The sequence below is a fragment of the Ascidia mentula genome, chromosome 9, assembly GCF_947561715.1.
Source record: "Ascidia mentula chromosome 9, kaAscMent1.1, whole genome shotgun sequence".
NCBI classification, from domain to species: Eukaryota; Metazoa; Chordata; class Ascidiacea; order Phlebobranchia; family Ascidiidae; genus Ascidia; species Ascidia mentula.
The window spans coordinates 10229524-10252157 of NC_138574.1; the positions used below are offsets into that span (position 1 = coordinate 10229524).

The 22634-nt window shown below is 42.1% G+C and overlaps 1 protein-coding gene across 1 annotated transcript; it reads right to left on the bottom strand.

Annotated features, from left to right (window-relative positions):
• Window positions 1-439: 439 nt before the first annotated feature.
• LOC145913700 (thrombospondin-type laminin G domain and EAR repeat-containing protein-like) lies at window positions 440-20778 on the bottom strand. Its single transcript, XM_083001445.1, has 14 exons — window positions 20653-20778; window positions 13478-13577; window positions 13259-13409; window positions 12840-13039; window positions 5025-5115; window positions 4248-4365; window positions 3885-4034; window positions 3416-3660; window positions 2957-3146; window positions 2773-2843; window positions 2522-2680; window positions 2120-2295; window positions 1793-1891; window positions 440-1236 (listed from the first exon to the last, which is right to left on the bottom strand). Exons 1-14 carry the CDS (start codon window positions 20747-20749, stop codon window positions 1080-1082), a joined length of 2004 nt encoding a protein of 667 aa, XP_082857571.1. The 5' UTR covers window positions 20750-20778; the 3' UTR covers window positions 440-1079.
• Between the last annotated feature and the right edge of the window lie 1856 nt (window positions 20779-22634).

Genomic DNA, 22634 nt, shown 5'->3' on the forward strand with positions numbered 1-22634 from the left:
TTGTGGATAAACGTGGGTTAACCAAACTAGGTACTAGGAAAATTACATCCATCGGTTGCGTTTATTCCATTGGTGAACAACTATCCGGATCTTCCGGAGACACCATTTTCGCGGAGGTGGAGGCCGAGTTTAACTGAATAGTCTCTACTTCTGCTTACTGATATTCTCCTTAGGATCCGGGTACCCGAATATTGAACAATATTCAGTATCTCATCCCGGCCGGATAATAAACTTAAATTTAACGGGTAGTTCCTTTAGCATTTACGACTTAAAATCAACGTCCTTTTGGGAACATCACTTTCTGCTGCGAAAGGAGGTTTTATTGGCTCAAAAAAATAAACAAAGAATCAAAACGTATAATATATGCTGAAAGGCGAAATGACAAGAATGAAACATATGCTGTTCAGAAACAACGCAAAGTCTACAAAACTTTGTGCTTCTGCAAAACTAAAACATGTCAAAAATACGAATGTTTCAAGGCCCTGAGAATAAAATACAAAGCATAAGGAGGACAAGAAATAAAGCAGCAACCGCCGCCGATTCTATAGCTACCAAGTAGCAATGGAAGCGCGTTTGCAAATTCTGAAGTTTTTTTTGTTTGTTTTAAAAGCTTATATATTCCTGCATACATATTTCAAATCTGCTGCAGTTACATTGGTAATGAAGGAAATATAAAGTAAAAATAATGGTATGCTGAATTGAAAAATATCATGCGGATTTGCGGCACGGAACATGTAATACGTTTCCACATAGAAAAGCAAAACAATAAAAATATTTTTTGTTGAAAAATGAATATATTATTGTAAATAAATTGGGATACATTTGCGATGGAGCAAACAATCGAATAGAAAGGTCGTAAGAACTAATAATGTGTTTGTTAACTTGTGATAAACAAAGTGGCCGGATTTTTTTTCGAATAGCTGGTAATTTTCATTAATTTATTAAACCCACTACCTCCAGCATCACTCGCATGTGCTAAGGCACTCAACCTTGGCCAACCTCGCGATATCTATATGTTTTGATAGAACACATGCAAATGTTATCATGAACCCCATTTCCTGTAACTGGAGGCGAGAACATCAATAAGTTAGTAGTTGCAGCACTTTGCTGTTTCTGGAATTTACGTTTGCTGAGACGAGGTAATGTTCTCCTGAATCGCTCGTGAATTTTTCCCAATCAGCACAGGGGCCTGTGGAAATGTTGTGCACTGGCACGAATTGCTCGATGCCCTGCCACCTGCAATTGAGCAAACAAACTTGAAATTTGACAAAAAACTACATGAAAATAGGTCAAAGGACAAATTGGATATACTAGTAATATTTACTCAGTCCATGTTAAAATAAAACACAAATATGAACACGTGGTTGTGAGCAAATGTTTTACCCTTGTAAATAAAAAAAAATGCAAAATCCGATGAGAAGGTGTTGCGCAATAGCAACTTTTTCAGTTTGCCGCAAGCATTTTTCGTTTTGTCCCGCGATTTCCTGATAAAAATGTTTGTCTGTGTACGCGCGATGCATGGAGTCTTTAGTCAAAAAAGCAAATCAACTTGTGATGGCAACGAGAGAATCAAACCCGAAAGGTAAGCAAGTTAATACAAGTGGACTTAAAAGCGTTGCTAAAACAGGCTTGAAATTTAAACGTCACAATACGCATTGTAATTTGTACTCATTTTGTCAAACCGCAGTCAGTGGATTTGCCTTTGTGCAAAATTCTACTGTACTGCTTTATTGTGTGGACTTGTGCGACTTCTTTAGATATTTGCCAATGCAACGTCTGCAAGTTTGGTTACCTGAATACAGTGCTTGTGTGTTTCTTGTTGCTATCTGATGAACTGGCGGCAATCAAATATGAGTCGCGCCCCACAGTGAAAAACTCAAAATCCAGAGCTCTGCAGAAGTGAAATCAGTCCATTAACCATTGTGGTAGTTTCTTCCGTCCAAGCCAAAAGTATTTTTTTAGGATTGTTGACAACAATAAGGCGTTCATTGCAGTTACTGCCTGTCGTAGCATTTTCTTTTATTTGTGAATCGTTATATGGGGGATTTTCCTCTCTTACTGTGGCTTAGACAAGTGTATGGACTAAACAGACAGTTTGGTTGATTTGACAGTTTCTTACCCATGAGTTGGAATGGATTGGATCTTGTTAAACTGGCTGAGTGCGGGTCCAACCTCGTACACCGCAGAATCTACTTGATATGGGTTGGCTTCGTCTGTTGTGTTGTAGTAGTTTGCGACCGCTAGATAGTGTCGGCCCGATATTGTGAAATACTCCCAGTCGGTGGCGCCAAAGGTCTGTCGGTGCAATAACATTTGGCTATGTCAGAAACAGAAGTGGCGGCAGCAGTTAGATTGTAGAATACAATGCATTTGTGTTCAAGAAATACAAAAAAGACAATAAACTTATGATAATATTTACTATAAGCATGAAATCAACATAGTTATGTCTTGTCTCGTTGAAAGTAAGGTAAGTTTTAGGTTTTTTGAAAAGATTTTGTCTGTGCTAATCCTAATTTCTTACCTCGACGTAGCGCAATGGAACAAAGGTTGAAAGCCTCCAGTGATAAACGACGCTGTCCACGTTTGTTCTGAACCCGTCGAAGGAGTTGGCAGCCACGAGATAATGATTAGTACCAATGTTGAAATATTCAAAGTCATACACCCCAACCGTATCCAGCGACTACGAGTAACAGAGTAACAGAGTAACAGAGTAACAGAGTAATGTAAAATATTGGAATTTTTTCCTTCAACAACCTTCGGTCGTTTGCTTACCTGGTATTTTGTGAACATGCGCCGATATGGATCCCACACCATAACCCAGCTCTTTTCTCTTTGACCCTCATCTAAAAGTGGCACAAATTGCTTTAAATGTAAATGTACATAGGGCTATGGTCTAGTTGGAGGAATGTCAGAAAAAAACCTCTTATTGTACACGGTACCATATTGGGTTAATTACCTCCAGCATAGTTAGCGACGACGAGATAGTGCGCTCCGTCTATCTGGAAGCTCTTCCAGCATCGTGCAGACATGGTTGTCACGTACTGGAAAGGGACGAAAAGCCTACGCCGTCGTTCCCACTTAAATATTACGCTTTTTGCTGATGGCGTTGCGTCATCGTTGCCCTGGTTCGCAACGGCCAAAAAGTGCTGCAAAGTGTAAATATTAATATTTTAATTATTTTACGTCGAAACAGTATCTGTATGCAGCTTACACAATTAATATGTTGTAGCTTTTGAGAATTAAGCATATGTCGTAAAATCGCTTTGTTTTTAGTCAGTTGCTTCCAATACTTTTTTACTTTTGTTTGCTAGGACACCCAATGTACTATTAAACGGAACACGGGTAATTTAATGTAACTTTTGTTGAGGATGAATGTGCTTTCTATGTTTGTGGTCGGTTCTAAATAATGTATTACCTCATTTTCTATCGTAAAAAACTCCCAATCTCTCGCTGTGTCGGTTTTGATGCTCTGAAAGTGATTGAAAACCTTTGTTTCCTCGTTCCATTTGTAAATAGTGGAATCCATGCTTCTGTTTCGACCCTGATTTGCCAAAGCAGCGAACAAACCCTCCCCGGCGATACGGAACATTTCAATGTCGAAAGTTTTGCTCTTTGTTATGACGTTGCTGACGTCCACTACGTAATCCAGTCGCTCAGGCGCTAAAAAGTACATTTATTTCACTCGATTTCTGCGTTTAAAACCTTCTATTTGATAAATGAACAACTAATTTCTATTGGAGATTTAGATATGTTTTTAATACCCCAAAAATGTTACGTATATTAAGGGTGCTGATAAACAATTCGCCTAAAAAATTTAACAATCGCTATTCAATTTTAAATATTTCAAAGATATTTTATAACTTTAAAGTGTAGGCCAAGATTACCGGAAGCTACTCTCTTCCATGTCTGTGATTCGCACATCTGTAGATGCCCGAGCGACTTTCTGTACAAAAGTTGTCCTTCGTTTGCGTCACCACATGTTCTAGGTTCGTCTTGGTAGTCGATTTGTACTGTTGCTGTACCAGGCAGCGAGGCTGTGCATATAAAATAAGAGGTCTTTGCTACAAAAAGGGATAAATTATTTAGACCTGTTGCTGGTGCACGTATCCGCTAAAATAATCCGCTAATCGACGCTGTCGAGCCTTTACCATGCGCAGCATTATTTGCGAAAGTTGTTTAGTCATATTATCATAGTTGGTTACTTATGCGTCTTAACCGAACACTATCGAGTTTTGTGAATCCCGTACGTATCGTGTCGATTTTTGCAGCTCCAAGCCAAGGTGGGAACATGTTGGTCTCTGGTTTTGAACACAAATGTATTGAAGCGTCTGAACCGGGTACGAACTTTACTTGCCGGAGAAGTCCCTTTAAAAAAACAAACAAATAGAAAAATAAAAATGGATGGGTTTGTCGCCAGAGTGCAGTTGTTATGATGATGAGTAAGACGGGCGAACTATTGTTTTCCGCGTTTTGGTTCGTAACCAAGTTGTGAATATTACAGTATTTGTTTTAAACTGTGTACTTTAAACTTAATGAAAAGCAAGACATAACGTGACCTAGTAAACAGAACCAACACGCCACTCCGTGAAAGTACAGAAGTTCGAGGCGCCATGGGGTGGGCAAAAGGGTGACCGCGGGCAGGGAGTTTATCTGTGTCATCAAACCACTTACGGCAGTACTGTATTACCACTTCACTCAACCCCTCGAACTCACGACAATCCCACATTTACTTAAAAGGTGCTTGTCATCAATCGTGTCGCCGTTGACAGACTGACAGATGTCCATCAAACGTATATCACACACCACTTTTCCGTCTTGTACTAATTTATGAAGGTAAATTATTATCTGATTTTTTGGTGATTTGACCAGAATTAGTGACGATTTGTGGAAATGACCTGGTCTATGCCTTGTTTTGGCTGGTAAATACCATTGGTTTGGCAGTAGTAAGCCCACTACAACAATAACTAGTGATAATAGTTGTTGATGGTTGGTTCGGAAATGACGGTTTATTACACACGATGTACCGTAAATCTGTTTCTCCGTCTCCGCCTACTGGCAATGTGGAATCTCGATCCTTGCGTGTTCATCTTAGAAGGAAATGGCTCATCAAGGTTTCTGTGAATATTTTAAGTGGTTGAAAAAATGCGAAATTCGAAAAAAAACTTTCAAGAGTTATTATCCTTATACCTAAAGCCTAAAGGGCGTCTTTATGCAATATAAGCCTTCCGCCTCTTAGCATGTTGTTTGCAGATAAAATACCCAACCCACTAGTTACATGGGAGATTCTTGTTCCTTGTTGTTGGTGTCAATATTTGTTGGCACAAAATCATTGATCTTTGCATGTATTCTGTGACCCGTACATTTGAGTAAACTCGTATACTAGGTAATGTGCAATAGTCCAAAAAGCTTCATTCTCATGTTTCGCGGCGGTAACGCATGGAACGCTCCCACAGTGAAGGTGTGGTTTGAAATAGAAACATTGTTAATGATGAGCGGAAATATGCGGTTTTACTGTATGCATTATTTGTGATGTGTTGGTAAACTATTCTGCCCGTTTTGGTTAGCGCATGGATCGTTTTTTCACCATTGGATATAAGTAAAGTTGTATATACAAACAGACGATTTCCTTGTTTGAAGCGCAGTGTTGCAGTCCCGGCCTACCCACCTTGCTATCCAATAATAATAAAACTGCCTAAACTTAACTTAAAACAACGTGTTTTACTGTAGATTGAATGATAAACCGGAAAGAATTGGTTTGGTCTGAACGATGTGAAATTCTCCATTTAGAGATTCATGTTCACCACTGTATCTTCTTGATGTGAACATTTTTTCCATTCGCTTTCCTTTTTACGACACTCAATTTCCGCAACAACAAACTCAATACGGAGTTTACGTCAAACGCTAGTTCACAAATCGGAAACGAGTAAATTTTAAGACTAACAATACCGATCGCTTACCAGCTTTCAGTCATTCTATCCTTCCCACGAATGTTCCGCTTTACGTTCGTCTGGGAACACTTTTCTGTGACCGAATTTGTCCGCTTGAATTTTAACATAACCGTAGAGTGGCATTGTACGCGTGGGGAAGCCCCCTGTTTACATAACAGCCCGCTGCCGCCGGGTCATTAACATACCGCGTCAGCACCGCCTCTTCTCCATACCAAACCGAAGGGAAAACGCCGTGGGCGCGACAGTGCTTAAGCCGCCTGGGTGTTTTGGCCTGCGCCACTTAACCAAGCCAGGCCGGTACTCAATATCAAAGCCAAACGCGAAACTGATACCTTTGGGCCGCCGGTGCCTTTCGCGAGGGCTGAAAAAGGCCAACGGCGCGCCGCAATTCCCAACGCCGCCGACGATAAATTCTAATCCAGTTGTGGGTTACAGATTGGGGTCGCAGGAAGGTTGTGCAGTGCCTTCTTAACAAAACTGTAGTTGTATATACGTTCAGCTACGCCCGCTTGGTTAATAGCATTCGGGGTTACCGCCTAGACAATAACCGGACGGTTTTGGTAATTCAGGACCCTCCTCGTTATATGCGTGCGTGCCCAACGAAATGCCACTCCCTGGGTGCGTGAGGTTATATGATTGCATTGTCGATGGCCGAGACAGCTATTTAAACAAACGGCTCGTGACATGGCAAACACCGCGTATTTGTTTGGATACACCACGGGCATGACGAAAACTCTGGCGAACATTCTGTTAATAACATGGCCATTGTATCGGAAACTAAAATACCGTAGAATGTTTGGTTTATTTGACAATCTAAGTACAAGCAACACTAATTACAACCGTAACTGGTTTAAAAATTTGTGCTTATTTTGGTCGTAGCGTAAATTTGAATCTCTGTTTGTACCGTAAATTTGAAATTTGTTTTTCACAACCACTTGCTAGCAAATGAGCTTGTTTTATCTTTTCGCTGCTGTGTGGACACTTTTCATCTAATAATATTACACCAGCCGTATAAACAACGACAACCACATATAACCACCCACTAGACCGAAATATTAATTTAAATTGGGAACGTTTTTTCCTCGGCTCTAAAAATTATAAAATCCATCTCATTGGAAAAACTCTATAGAATGTGCGGTCTTGTAAGACAATATCATCGGTCGCTGTGATCAAACGGACACACAGAGAGCTCCCGATCGATGTATTGAGAGGTGCTGAAAGCCTGACAGGAAACATCAAAAGCGTGCACAGGGCGATTGTTAAAAACGAGGCAAGTTGAAGTGGGGAGAGATTTGCTGATTGCTCGGAACGCATCGGGTTCTGATAACATGCCTTAGGAACCTAGAGGGGAACTGATTAACATAGTGGATATTTGTGCTTCTGGTGCGCTATTTTTGGACAATTACAAAACTCTCGAACAAAAGTGATTCGTGCGAATTTTTGGAAATAAAATGTCGCCGTCTACAATCCTATTCCATCAGTTTTATCTATCATATTCATTTACGTTGAACAGTAATTTGAGAACCCTTGCCTAAACTATTGAGTTGGACATACTAAGTAAGATTCTTGAGAGAACAAAGTGGGAATATCGGCCTGCTTTCACTTTCAAGAGCGCTTGGTAGCATTGATTGGCAACCAGTTTAATCACTTGCCGCATTTCCCACGCTTAAAATCGGACAATTTGAAATTATCCTCCCTTGTCAGACTTGCAAATGTCATCCGAAGTTCCTCACTGTGAAACGTTTTTTCACGTCCCTGACGATTACGTCATGCCATTCCGCCCGTCGTTGTTGCCAACCGCACAAAGTGCCACAATTTCGAGGCGGTTTGTCATACTGACAGCCATGAATTACCGCACACCGCGACACAATACATCTCCGCACTGTTGCGTGGTTTCCGAGCGGGTATAGTGATTTTTGGGCAATATCGACGTTCAGGGCGACCTCCCATGTAATAAAACATGAAGGTGTCAAATTTGACAATCAACATTTTGAACATCGGTATGAATCTTAGCGAAAATCCTTCACAACGTTACGGGTATATAGCTATGAACCAGCACTGGCCGTCGCCTCATGATGCTTTTTATCGTAGTTTGTTGAAAAAATCGGGCAACAATTAGCTCTGTATTTTAGTAAATCAGCACGCCGTTGTTTATTCCCATGGCGTGAATTCCACATATTGGCTTTTTGTCGACCTCACATAAGGTAGGTTGTCGACCTCACATAAGACACGCACCTGGTTCTGCAAGTGAGGAAATCAGTGTCTCGTCCGGGACAAGTCTGTCAACATTATATTTCTCCCAAAACTGGGTGACTCTTATACGACATACAGCAAACATGGCATCGTTTTTAATCAACTTGGTCACATCTTTTCTTTGCAAGGTATGTAATAAAACCGAGGGTATGTACAATGTGTACAATATTGATTCCAAGGTCTTGGCTTCGGCAAACAACGAAAACGTGTAAAATATGTGGCAGGACCGGAGTTATTGTGTCGAAATTTAAGGTTTCATCTTTCGGTCTGTATCGTCGGATTATGTTCCCAAGTTACGTTAAGTGGAAGGCGGGTGTATAGAAATTCATCAACGTGGGCTAAGTAAGGTTTAATAGTGTTGTTGGTCTGAAAAAGGACCACTCGCAAGACTTGGTAATTCCGATCTTTGGCCCCACGAGACATTTGAGTCACCCATAAATGTTATAAGATGAAACCTGGTATGACAGAGAGTCATAATAGTTTCTCTGACAATTTGTTTTACCCCGTCGCGTTTTCGGTGATTTGGGGGCGGCGGGACGCCTTCTGTTTCGCCAAGGCCGAGATGACGCAATGTTTGGGAATTCGGAAGGAGTTGGAACGGATTGAGATCGACGTGAAAGGGAGATTAGGCGAACTAACGCCAGGAAGCAACTGCGCGTCTCAACTTCTTAAGGCAAGGCGTAGATTTTTATGATGAATAATAAATCCCGACGGGATGTGACCCACGTGGGGCTTCGTATGGGTTCCTTTTCACCCATATTGTAGTCATTCTCATAAACAAAGACTACAAAAAAACCAAAAGAAAGAAAAAAACCATGGCCAAAACAGTATAGACAAACTTCAGTTCATGGAACGCAGGGTGTTTAACAATGAATGTAGTTGGAACGGAGGTGGGGTTGGTATTACGAACTTACTGCACTATTTCTTCCAAAAAATATCGTTGTAACCGTTATGCCTTTGTTGCAATACATTTTATAAAACCTACAACACATTTGTTTCTGAAACCAACTTGAAAGCTATGAACCACATGGAAAGTGTTGCATTAAAGTCAGTTAACGTTTTGTTAAGAACTAAACTTTCTCACAACGCTTTAAAGCATTAAAGCAACGTATCTACCTTTACTATTAGCCTTACAAACACGCTCTCGGTCGAATCAGGGTCACCAAAAGGCTAGTTATTATTGAATTATGCGCTCTGTAGTTTCCGAGTTCGCCTCGCCCCTTGTGTTGCACAAAACAGCCACAATTGCGACTCTAACGAGTTCCGTAATTCGCCCATTACCGCCCCCAGAGAGCCTCGTTTCTTTCATGTGGTCTGGATGCCTGTTCGGGAAGTTCACGGGCTCTGTGTCCGCCAAGGCTCCGGTAGCCGAGTTTCGTTCGTGCTCTGTTCCCATAGAAATTATGCCGCCCTACTTTTAACGTAAGTTGTTGTGGAATGGTTTTGTTCCTCTGCCTTGTGTAGAAAGACACGTTCGTGAAAAACTGCTGAACAACACCTTGACTGTATTTTGCTATTCTCTCGTTTTGTATTCGTTGAACTTTATCACAACGTATCTTCTTAATCCATAACTCTACCTTTACCAAACGTATACTAAACACCATGAAACAAATTGGCAATGGGAGATTGAAGTACAACACATTCGCTTATAAATCTAGTCACATCAATCAAATCTTATTGGTAAGTAACCCCTTCCTTAAAACGCGTCGTTCCGTTTGTTTGGGGGAAGCGAACGGACCGTTTCCCGCGATAGCAGCATGGCGCCTCCGACCCTATTGTGATTGATTACTTTTATGGGGAGTTCACGGTCCCTCGGAAGTGCAAATAAGCGACCCTGATCTGTCACATGTAAAGACCTGGCGCAATTTCAGTCGTGTTTAGTTCGTTAAAAATATTCACTGAAAATGTTTATAAGGAACGCAGTATTGCGAATATAACTTACGTGGTTCGTTGTATGTCTCTCAGCGTTCAGTTATTGGTTACACGAATCAGCAAGTTTTAACCCCCCGTCTGTAAATTAAGAATGTCCTGCGGAAACTCCTGTGCGGGTTTTATTTTAGATCTTCCAAACATTAGGGGTCGATTGAGATTTTATTGCTTTCCTAAAACGCGTTAATGCGTTTTTGTCAGGGCGGTTTCCACGATTACGCCGCAACAAGAGATGCCATTAAGTGCCACGATCGCATTTCCGCGTCCGCTTTCGGTAAGCGAAGTTGTGTTGACTACAGACCAGCTGCACTGATAAGTTGACTTGGGTGAAATTCTCATGGTCATGTATCTTAATCGAATATCCTCGAGGAAGGGCATGACAGTTCGGAAGTGCCTTAGCATAAGTCGGTAGGCTGTGTAGTTGGTTGAGGTGCTGTGTGTTTTGGGCTGTTCATATGATTGGACACATTCAGTGATTTCGAAATGTCATTAAGTATGTATTTAATACTTAAGCTTCTGCTCTAAGCGACCACCGATGAAAAAACGCCCAGCTGCGCACTTTAAGCACACGTCAAGTTGTCAATTTCAAATGCCGACATAACACGCTTGCCTGCTTCGGACTACCGCACATTTGACATACAGCACTTAAACACGACAGCCGTAACATGAAAAACATCATTTCAAAACAACATTTGTGGTAAATCCTTTATGTTTGCTGCAAGACACGTTGAGTGACAACCTCTCCTAAAAATGCGTTTTTATGCGTCTATGCAATAATTATGAAGCATTTTCACACGTTTGACTTATGTGCTTTTAAGTAGCACGTGAGTGGTTTGGTAAGTAGCAAATAATCTGCTGCTGTAAGCTTGTCGGACAAATGCGCACGAACATTTGTAATGCTTAGTGCGTTGAAGTTTTCCGCAAAAGCGTTGCGTATGTCTAAACGCTTACTTTTATCAGCCATCAATGAACTCGCGTTTAACGTTGATTTAAACAGGATGGCGGTCGGAACTGGAAAGTCGCAGAATAAAACGTTGTACCACAGTGTGACAACAGAAAAATCTCTTGCGGAGATATAACGGCCAAAAGCTTTTGCCGAATGTCAATTTATTTCATTTGCATTTATACGTGGCGACGTTTTGCGTGGCGAAACGATGCAAATATCTGGCGCATTGTAAAACACTATTTTTGCTAATCTTAATTAGTGTTTATTGGAATATCAACAATGGAACCATCCAATAAGTATTCTTTATATCCTTTAGGGGCTTCAATCAACCCAATTAACATAACTAAAAATATTCTTTGCAACATAAACCGTCCCATCGTGGGAACAAACAGACCTTTTGTAAGAGTTGCATTCGTTACAAAAAAAACGTTGTTTTGTTTTACCTCACGTAAGAGTCTTGGCAATACCCTGCTTAAATCAGAGTTCAGAGGCTTTCGAAACCTCCCCCCCTTCCTTTCCGTGTTTTCCGCTTGTGACACCCACCTTTCAAAAGCGCCATTTCAAAGCAACGTGACTTGCCGCTGAACCGAACACGGATCAAACATTTTATTCGCTCAGTCGAAGCGGAAATGCAACAAACACCGTCGTTGTCTAATAGATTACTGTTGCACCTGAATAGACGTCCAGGTTCCCAGAATTGGTGACTGAACATGTAACCCTGATTAATTGTCACCAAACAGGAGTAATCTGGTTTCAAAGCTATGACAATAAGGTTTCATGTATTTAGTGTTTAAATTGGTTGTGGCGTAAAGGCAGAACTGACAAATTTTTATAATATCAGCATATTCCAAAAACTGAATATTCGCAACTGTGTCAAATGTACATTGACATAGTGGAAATAATAATGCGGTTTGAACATAAATCTGTTTAAACATCTGATGTTAAAGGTTTAGTCTGATGGTTCGCGCCTGGTTCGTTTATCAATAATTGTACCGTGACATATACATAACTGCTTATAACAAGCATGTGATTGTCTGAGCCAAACTTTGTTAGTTTTTAACGTGGATACACATTTCCTGATTCCGCTTATTACAATCGCGAGCACGTAACACCACTTTTTACCGATCCCGTCCCCGCAACACGTTTTCGGACAGGAAACTGAGGGAAAGGCGTACGCGACGAACCATGACAACACGCGCCCGAATCCTCGTGTTTGTGACGAAACAGAGAGCGGGGTCACGGGTGCGGGGGGCCAGCTGTTCCCTGTTACCCCGTTCTGGGGCTGTTGACGTTTGGTTTGCGAGCATCAAACGTAGTTATCCGCCCACGGTGGACGGGATCACTTGTAATTGGCGGCTTACCATCTGCGACTTGGTTTTGCGCTAGGTAATTATCCTCGGTTCCACAAATCCCCTATTTGCGGGTTGGACGCCGACCGAGTATGGGCGTTTGCGTGTACAAGACGACGCGGCATGGGCGTTTGCATTTAATCTAAGACTTGTGACGTGGTTAGGATGTGGATTCGTTTGTGGTTGTTTGTCACTGTATGTGGCAATATCGAGTCGCGTGGTCTATGAAATTAGAGCTCAATGTAAAGTGTAATTTGATGCTTGAATGTTGGTCGATTCCAGGCCACTTTCTAATCTTTCATACTTAGCATCTCCTTTTTACCATGCAACACACTGTGTGGTGTTAACACCAACTCCACTCCACTCCACTATACAGTATACATAATAAAATAATTAAAACCTCAGCTAACTTACTGGTTGACTGGTGCCAGGCAGTCCAGAGTAAACTTCACGTTACGTCGGGTCACGGTAATAACAACTGTGTGCCAGTTCCCGTCCACAAGTCGATCACTCTGCAACGTGACGAACTCTCGTGCATCAATCGTATGCGCCAGGTAGTCGAAATGGAGTCGGTTGCGTTGTAATCTCACCCCTAGAAATATCGTTCGCCGATCCTAGAATTGCATAACTTTGTTGTGTTGGACTGAATTACCCACATGGCTCTGGGTAAAAAAATACATTTTAAACATCGGATAAATATATGGACTGGACTTGCCAAACGGAAATAAACATTTTCGTTGTATAAGTTGCTGGAGCTTTTTTTGGCTTTGTTGTCTAAAGGTATTATTACCACTAATTTTGATATGTGGCTCTTACAACTATTGTTTTCACACCTGGGCAAGTAATGTCATCAGAAATTCGTTTTCGTTCCTTCGGTTTTGTTTTTTGAATGTGAGAATGAGGGAAAATTCACTGGGAAAATAGACGCAGTTAGTCATCACTTCCGTGGCGTCAACGCCAAATAGTTTGGCTTCGGGATCAAACCTGATGCAAGAAAAAGGTTGAAAGGGTTAAACTGGTCAGAAGAATTTTAAATTGTGTGCGATTTATACCTGTAGCCAGTTATTCCTTCGTCTTTATATACTTCCACGCCGATCGGAAAATGGGAAGATTCAGCCAACGACAAGGCCAGAAGGTCGCTTACCCCCGTGTCTATAAAACATTGTTGTTTGTTAGACCACTACCGCCATCGGAAACATCACAAACCCACCAAATTTCCAATAAAAAACTATAAACCATGCGACAAGAAGAACAACCGAATAACGAATAAATAATTATAAGTTCGTCTTTCTGCACAACAAGAAACACTCCCAAGCGAAATCGGCCATTACGAAAAGTGGGGCTGAACGACACGCGGAAATGCCTGCTCGAACCCCTTTCCTGTCCCAAAACGTCGAGACTTTCAAAGCAACAAGACTCTGTACAGCAAGCACCCCTGTGTTAGCTGGTATCATTTCAATAACGCCCCTTGGGGCCGCAGCTTTTTGATCAACGCCACCAATTTTCTAATAAGGATAAATCGAGGATGAGGGGTAATCTGTAAATGGTCTTGAATTGGGGCAATTTGTTCCAGAAAGCATTGGTAAACGGCACCAAGCAAACAAGCGCTTTCAATCTATTTTTGTTACGTCGAAAAGATGCTTTTTTGTTTTGCGTACAATTCAACTGAACATGCACATGATTTTTCCATGATCACAGATGTGTGCATGTTTGTTAGCCTGGACAGCAACTACAAAATATTTGAAAAATGGTCAACTAAATAAACATAACACATGCTCAAGTAAGTTAAATACATCGTCAGAAAATGATCTGTAACAAAACTTTAAGAACATTGTTATAATGCAGAAAGGGGTAGTAAGTATTGCGTTTTTAGAACAATGGTTTGCAAATTCGTAAATTGACTTTTCGTCAATTCCCGAACCTAGCAATGGCACTTGTATAGAACGTGCCGTTTCCTACACGCCCCTTCGGCACAATCGACCGCTGTCTCTAATCGTTAAGCTCGAATTAGGCACGGGTGTTATGCCACGCTTCACTAAAACGCTACACTCCGCCATCGATACTTCCGATTTCAAGGGCGGTTGGCTTCCCAAAACCGGTCTGTATGTATAGGAGTGGGTCTAACTTGGGTCGACACGGTCCGTCTCGCGTTTGTAAACACTTGTTAGGATGAATGTGAGTGACAGCGTATTTTGCCTCTGCTGTTATTTTGTTCCCCACTCTTTCATGTCGTTTGTATGTTGTAGGTGTTGTTTACCAGAATGTTTGTGCACAGTTTGTGAATGTTTGCTGACCAGTTTAATTGCAAATATGTATGATATGGTTGATAGTTGGAAATCCATTCACAAAAACTGTATGCGAAAACAAATTCGAGACAGTTTCTTTTGGTCCGCGACAATTACTATTTTGCTTCTAGATCTCCAATAACAGCAAGGACTTTTGGGCGTAGTCTTGGTTACTTATTTGTTTCGAAGTACGCGCAAAAAAACACAGTATGTTCGTAGAAAAGATTTAAAACGTGTATCCCAAAATACCCTTGAAACGGCTCTTCAGAGATAACGTGGCTAATCCTGAAAGAGGCTCGTGTTGAGAAAGCCAAATAGTTTGGGAAACCATCTGACAATTATGTGTGCTGCAATACAATCAGCATTGCATTAGGTTCAAGAGTTATTCTGCTCTTATATTACTGCGCAGATAGTCAATTTATCTTTAAAAAGTTGATTAAGCCGGTTCATGGCGATTTACTTTACGCCAATACAAATGGCCGAAATCAGCGCGTTAAGAAAACACAAACACTCGCAAAGCGGAATCGCCTTGAAGTTTAGCCTTCATCGCAAACTACCTTCAGTTCAGCGGTCATTTCCAAAGATTCAAAACGACATCCAAGGATTCTGCGTCCTCACCAATGACCAGCATCAATCATAACGTCGCCAGATTGGCGGCACAACGATTCAGAATGCGGGTAAACGGCGTATCGAATGTGCGGTTCACAATCGCATTTCTAAGCATCCTCATTTGAAACTGTTACGTTCGGCGAGATAAGTCGCGAGACCGATTCGAAATCCTTTTACTTTGCCACCATCACAAGTTATTGAAAAGCACTCGCTTTGAAAGATGAGGATTTAGGTCACAAAACAACGACAAAATAACTTTACGGTAATTGTGGAGGTTGTTTACGAAAAATCACGAACAAATTCCTATCTCAGGTATTCTCTATGGATTCAAACTAATTTAAAGGATTTTGTAACCTGTACCTATATTTCTGCATATGAACCACTGGCGTACAATATATGTAGATACCGAAGTTCAACTTCCGATTTACGTAGTTTGGAAAGCAAGGGGTTTCGAGGGACCTTTTCTTCGCTGCGACACGAAAACGTTTTAGGCTTTTGTTGCTTCTACGAACCACTAAAAACCAGACATAGTGAATCTACCTTTGTCGATCGCTTATTTGCACAGATATTTTCCCTGCGAATTCGAGATGGTGGCGATATGGGACGCGCCTTTTCAAGCGAAATGCATTCGTTTGGCAGCTGTGGAAACTCCACTTCCATTTATTGTTCAAATATTCGGAAGGGGTCCTCCCTTCATAGGGCGTTATGGCAGCGGAATGGTTTGAACGGTTGGTGTGTGGCCGTAAGTGCATGCATTGTGCTGAAATCCCGTTAAGCACGAGTGAATGGCAATCCATTCTGTTTGGTAAACACAACGGTAAGAGATGAATTTGTTTCTCAGCTGTTTTGGGCAAGTGTTGGTAATCTTTCAAAAATACTGACAAGCTGCTTGTCAGCCTGCAGGATCCATGAAAATTATATCGAGGAAATCCAAAACCACGAACGAAATGCGAAGTGATTTTGATCACGAAGTGGCATGAAAATGCGTATTTGCACTGTAACTACTTTGTAGCGACCCCAAACTTTACACACCATTAACACGCAACATATCTACCTCACAGCCCCCGTGATAAAATTAGCGGTAATTCGGAAGACCAATTCCCGCGCATTTGTTGGAAAACTATCCCTGCTCCAATGCCGCAAGTATGCGCAGCTGCTTGGTCGTTTATCACTGGCTTGGCCGACGCCAAGTGCAAAGCAAACAGCGGCTACCTGACGGAGAAGCGGTTATTCCGTCAGCGCTCCTACTCTGCGACCCGAAGCACGCACACTGGTCGAGATGCTTGCCCCAGAGATAAGTTGGGTGCGTGCTGATAAACCGGATTTTTAATTCAGTGGATGGAGCGCAATGTCTATTTTGTCCTGTGTTTCGTAAAGGTATTTGATGTCGCAATTCTACGAAATGCCAATATAACGATACGCTTGCTTAACGCGCCCTTTTTCATAGTGTATTTAAAGTCTCCTATAACGTTTCGTTGCCTCTTGTGGAAGTAAGGATTGCGAGGTACAACCAACTAAATACACTTGGAAAACATGGAGATACTTTTCTTGGTCATGTGTAACTGGTCCTGCTGTTGTAAGACCTCCACGTTTGGAAAGATCATAACCCGTGATCATTCGTAACTGATTCTGTCTGTCTTTCACCCTCACAGCATTCGAAAGCGAAGGCTCATGAGCAGATCGTGTTACTGATGATTCGCATAAGCTTCGAATAGGGTGAATGGGCGCAGTGGTGTGATACCTAATTTGTAAATCGTAAAATCTCCGTGTCTAAACCGCGTTAATTGGACCCGAATGAGAAACTTAATCGGGCGGGGAGTGGTCGCAATTAACAACCCCCATCTCCGGCCACTTAGGCGCCGCGACATGCCTGAAATCGTTGTTTTTGTATATTTAGAAATTGCTCCTTGAAATACAGGTCCATATAAGTAATTTTATATTTCTGAGCTATCTGCGATCACGTTGGAGGGGTATAGTTTTATGAAAATTATTACGTCCAAGATGTTTATTCATTGAAATAATGACATTTGTGAAAAGGAGTAATTTCTAATACCATGCTAGCCATAAGGTGCTCACACGACATAGGGATTTAATATTAAACCGTTTTCGAAAGTATCGTAAACGCCAAAGTAACATGTATTGGTGTGTAGCGGTCAGTCGATGGCCCTTTGCCGGCCGTTAAGTGTCCTCCAAGTTAGACGCGTGGTAGGCCTTATCGGGTGGATATTCGAAGTTCTCTCAAGCAGCCGTTACTGACATGTATCAAAGCGCTTACTATAGTGGTCCGAATCACCCCAAAGCCTTTTTGCTGTACAAACTTCCTCAGCAGTTTTGCCCGCCGGGCGCCACTGAGTATGCCAGGGCGGCGCGGATTCTGCCTTTATCTGGGTACGGAATTCCATGCGAGGTGGCGACCCCAAAGCAAATCCATCATCCCGACGACGGCAAGTGATGCTATTTGATGAACCCTTGTGGTTTTACTTAAAACTCCTCCTGTGTCCTCAAAGACCCGGACTAAACTGAACATGTTTGGGAGTACGTTGACTGTAAACAGTTGTCTTAGGACACTTTGGCCTGCTTGTCACCACAGTAAAGCGGTTTACACAGTTTCCACGCGAGTTATGCCTCGACTATGAAAACCTCGTGTAAATGTTGAACCAAATGTTAACCATGCACGGTCAAAGTTGAATGTTTTCCTACTATTGCTAACAGATATGCTGTAATTTACAACAGAACTGATCTTCTGGCAAAAATTAACGAAGTTTATTTCTGTGACGTTTCGTCTGCCACACGGCGAAATGCTTTCGAGGTAAATTTGTGGATGCAACAATCTTGATGGTATAATTACACTGGATACAAAGGAAACTTCTATCATTCTTTCTTTGGTATCACAAACCATGCTGCTAGAGTGATTGTGCGATAACTGATTCACCATAAAGCAAGACTCAACATGCGTTTATACGGGTTTGATTTATGGGGTACTAAGTAGGGCGCGCGACCAGGGTTATTAGCTGTGTTGAATTGTTCGTCGCGTGTCGCATCCCAAAAACTGAGATGTGTCGATAAAAGCAGATTTCCACATTAGCGTTCATGCGATACTGGACATTAAGGTTTTGCAGTTTGCTTCATTAACTCGCGTACATTATGGCATGGTAAACTGTTTCGATTTTTGATCGGATGCTTCTCTAAGTTTTGTTTCCTTTTTCAAGGTTGGGCGTGTATACGTACTACATACAGTGAGTAATCGTCTCGCACCACAGAATGCATTTGACGAATAAAGTCAACCGTTGCATAAGTGGCAGAAGAATTTCCTGTTAAAACCAGGACAGCAACAACCACACGTAATTTTAACCACCCAAGGAACGTTGTGATAACAAATGGCCGATATTCTTACAGACTTAGGCAATCTCCTGCACCTGCCACAGGTGGAAGTCTAACTGCACGCGACAGGTCTGGAAAGCGGTTTGTTTTGCATTTCAAACTCTACTTTACTGTCGAACCGTTAAAGTGCGGTTGTTAGTTTTGGGAACGCCTAAACGCAATCGAGGTCGTTAGGACACCAATTAAACGAGTAGAGCGCTATTACATTGACAAACAGTTTTTTAGTTTGATTTTCAAGCCATTTTAAGATTACCCAAAGTAGGCCTTTCGTTCGATTTAAACAATTATATAGTTTAGAGGCATTCCACAACAGCAACAAAACGTCATACAATTTTACCTCGGAGTGATGCAATTTTGTCCGATACAACCGGCATTACTTCATCTATCTCACAGTAAAATGTAGTGAGAGTTTCGCAAAGCCGCGAGACACACGAAGCGCGTCGCAAAAGGTTCAGTAAATCATGGAAATCGAGGCGCCTGTCGTCGGGTATTCAGACAACTCGGGGCACGCTTTGAGCTTTGTAAACTTTCCAACGTTGCCGCGATACACAAATTGTACTGGCACGCAGCCACAAGCGTGGGAATCGGGCGCTTTGAAGTTAGTTCGCTATTAACAATATTTGTCAAGCACAGACGTCGGGCATTTCGAAATAAGTTTTGTTAATTTCTTGCCATTCAAAATAGATTTCTGTAACCCAGAAAAGGATCAAAGTCTAAAACCGTGATCCTTCACTTTCAGGCTAATTTTGTTTTAAATTGTTTTCCCATGTTCTCACATCCATGCCTAACTTGCTAATCATCTTTACGAATGTCAACTCGAGTGTTTGGTCCAAATATTCGTCGAACAAACTTTTGACATCACGCCTAAAGCGTCTTCGTTGATTTGGTAATGCGTCGTTGTGACCACTTTACTGTCAGTCAACGTGACGGGGTAAACACTATGGCCATCGTACACGTCTCCGTCTGAATTGAAAGCCGCAAAATCCTGGGTGGCTGCGAAAGCGCAAATTACAAATAATCTGTGGTCATTGGCTACATGTTCCGCTGTCGTTGTTGCTTGTTTTTCGAAGTGTGATTGTGGGATTAATGCAAATTGATTGGGTTCCTTTCTAAGACAAGTCTCTGCACATTACAGTAAATTCGGTTTGAATGAGGACAATGGGGGTGTTTTCTTATACAACGTATAATCCAACATCTGTTCAGTACAACTTGAACCCATTCCAGTTCCCAGTGGGAAGGTCGCATGTCCCCATAAAAGTAGGCAAAACAATATCGCCCTGCATTCCCATGAGTGTATTACCCCGATATCGCCGCAAATGTTGCAGTCATTACCTACATACACAAAATTCTAACAAGATAATGTTTTCCGGGCTTAAAATAACCCCAATGACCGCGGATCAGATTCCATGAGGAAAATAGAGGGTAAGGGGGGCCTATTACCTCACCGCGATATGCTTATCGTTTGCAATTTACCATCTAGCGACCCTGCAGCTCATTCTGCTTACGTTAGGCTTTACCCGGGAGCTCAGTGTTTCGGATGCGGCGAGACGTTTGCCGAGGAAATGAGGCAAATTTAGCGGAGATAGGCGACGTGGATTGAAGGTTGAGTGGCGAGTTTATCTTTTGTCGACACGAAATTACAGGCTTCTTACGACGGTAAACGCCGCTGATATGCGCCGACCGCTAAGGTCAAGTTGTTGTTTTAGGGCAAAGTTTGAGTGCAAGGTTGCACCCAGCTGCGTTTCAGTGTGGCGTTCAGATTGCATGGAGACTCGAACATAGAACTTTTCCGTTTGAGGAAATTGCGTGTGTTGGTGTAGACAACTTTTTTCTTCTTTATTAACATGAGATGACTAATTACATTTATTTTATTCAACTAATTCCTTTTGCAGTTTAAAACAAGGTGACGTTCTTAAAAACAGTCAAACAGTCTAATAAATAACGTTGTTCACCTGTGCATGATGTCGGCAAAGGCTTGGAATTTGTCATCGTGGCAGTGGCCATAAAAAGTAGAATCGACGTCAGCCACGAGTGTGATGTCACAATCATCGTTTGTTCCGCCCCAATTTGCAAGATGTCGACACGTGATCGACCATCGGTCGCTACTGGTGTCGATTCGCTTTTAATTCGAAGTTCCTTTTTATCTTCTGGATTGGTAGACTGCTTCAGCTATTTCAAATCAGGTCATCTTAGCCTATTCCTGTAATAAAATTTCTGCAAAATTAAGGAGGCAAGAGTAAGGCTTCTGAGTGGGATAGGAAATACTAGATTCATGCCATAACTTCTAGAGTAAACAACTTTAAAGGGAAACAATCAAATAAAAACAAGCATTTCTGGATCGTAATACCACAAAAATAAGTTTCTCCCGCAACTTTTGCGTCTTATTAAGTGGTCAACCGACCGACGATCTCTTGCTGTCAAAGGGAGGTTGAACAACATACTGCGGTGGCCACGCTCAGTATCTCAATTGGCGGGAGGGTCCGGTAGTATCGCCGGGCGATAAACAATCAACTCTTTTGTTAAGTCCGGACTTTGACTCGGTGGTGTGGCCCTTAACCGCCCTCGGTATATTTCCCGCTTCGACAGAAACCCAAATTCGCTTTTCCAAGTTGAACTCCCGCATTGATCCCGGCAATGTGCCAACATTGTACAACTTGCCAAAAAATGCCCACACTGTGCGTATCCATTCCAGTCAATCAACGCTGTAAAAGGCTCTCCCTCGAAAACAATCCCCTCAAAATCGGCAACAAAAACTGAGGATCGTTTGGCGCCCACCCGCAATTCTAATTGACGAAAAAATTATTTCGGATTCCAGAGCAATGCCGATAATAAAGTTTCAATTTTTTTCATCCGGTTTCGCCCTTAATTATCGTCGTTTGCCAGGGCAGCCGAGCGTGTCGGTTATTTCGCGCTCACAGGCGCCCTGAATCGCAATAAATATGCCACGGCGTTGTTGATGTATGGGTTTGGCAGTCGTGTGTGGCGGGTTTAAAGACACCTTTGCCCTTCCGCAGCCTTTCTTAGGTGTGACATGAAATCAATTTTGACCCGAAACTACTAAATTGTTCTGATCGTTCGCATTGCCAGCGTGTTGTTGATAATTTCAGAAACTTTAGCATTAAGTTGCCATTGGCTTTATGTACAACTTGGTGTTACATCACTGCGCCGGCGGCTTTTACATGACTTGAGTAAACAAAAATCTTTCTATCTGTCTGTTCCCACACCACATGCGTTTAAAAACCTTTCTGTGATATCAAATATAGCTTGGAGTGCTGCCTCGCTGTCCAAAACTCTATACTTTTAACTTGCTGATAACCAGCTGCCCAAATAAAGTCGGACTAATTTTCGGGCCACTTCTTACCTCCTCTCCACGAGATAAGCCGCACGTCGGATTCGATTAGCGGATTTTGCCGGCTCACGCCGTTCGCGACCCGGCGCGACTCTAAAGAGGATCCCCGGTGTCCGCGCCCTAATGACGCCCCGTGGCTCTCCACTATCTCAAGCTCCGACCTGTAGTGGTCTGTGAACGGCGGCAAACAGCCTACAGTCAAATGGCTGGGGAATTCGAGAGTCAGAGGCGCATCCACGCTGAAGAGGTGGCACGCGGCTGGCGAATGGAAAAAAGGCGTAGTCCGGACAGGGCTTGCTGAGGCGTTCAAAGAAAGCAAGCTTATTTGTTTGGCTCGCGACCGCTGGAAGTGAAACTTAGCTTTGTGCGTCAAAGGAGCAAACACGTGGTCCGTACGTCGTATCGCGTTGTGTCTTGTTTGTATTTTAAGTCCAGGTGTTCCAGTATACGTCACGTCATATTTGGGATATGTGTATTGTATGATTAAACACAACATTTTTAATTAGTATACAACGTCTTATTCGTTATACGCTGCACTGTATTATAATTTTGTTTTGTTGAATGTGATGTCATTCTGATGGTAAG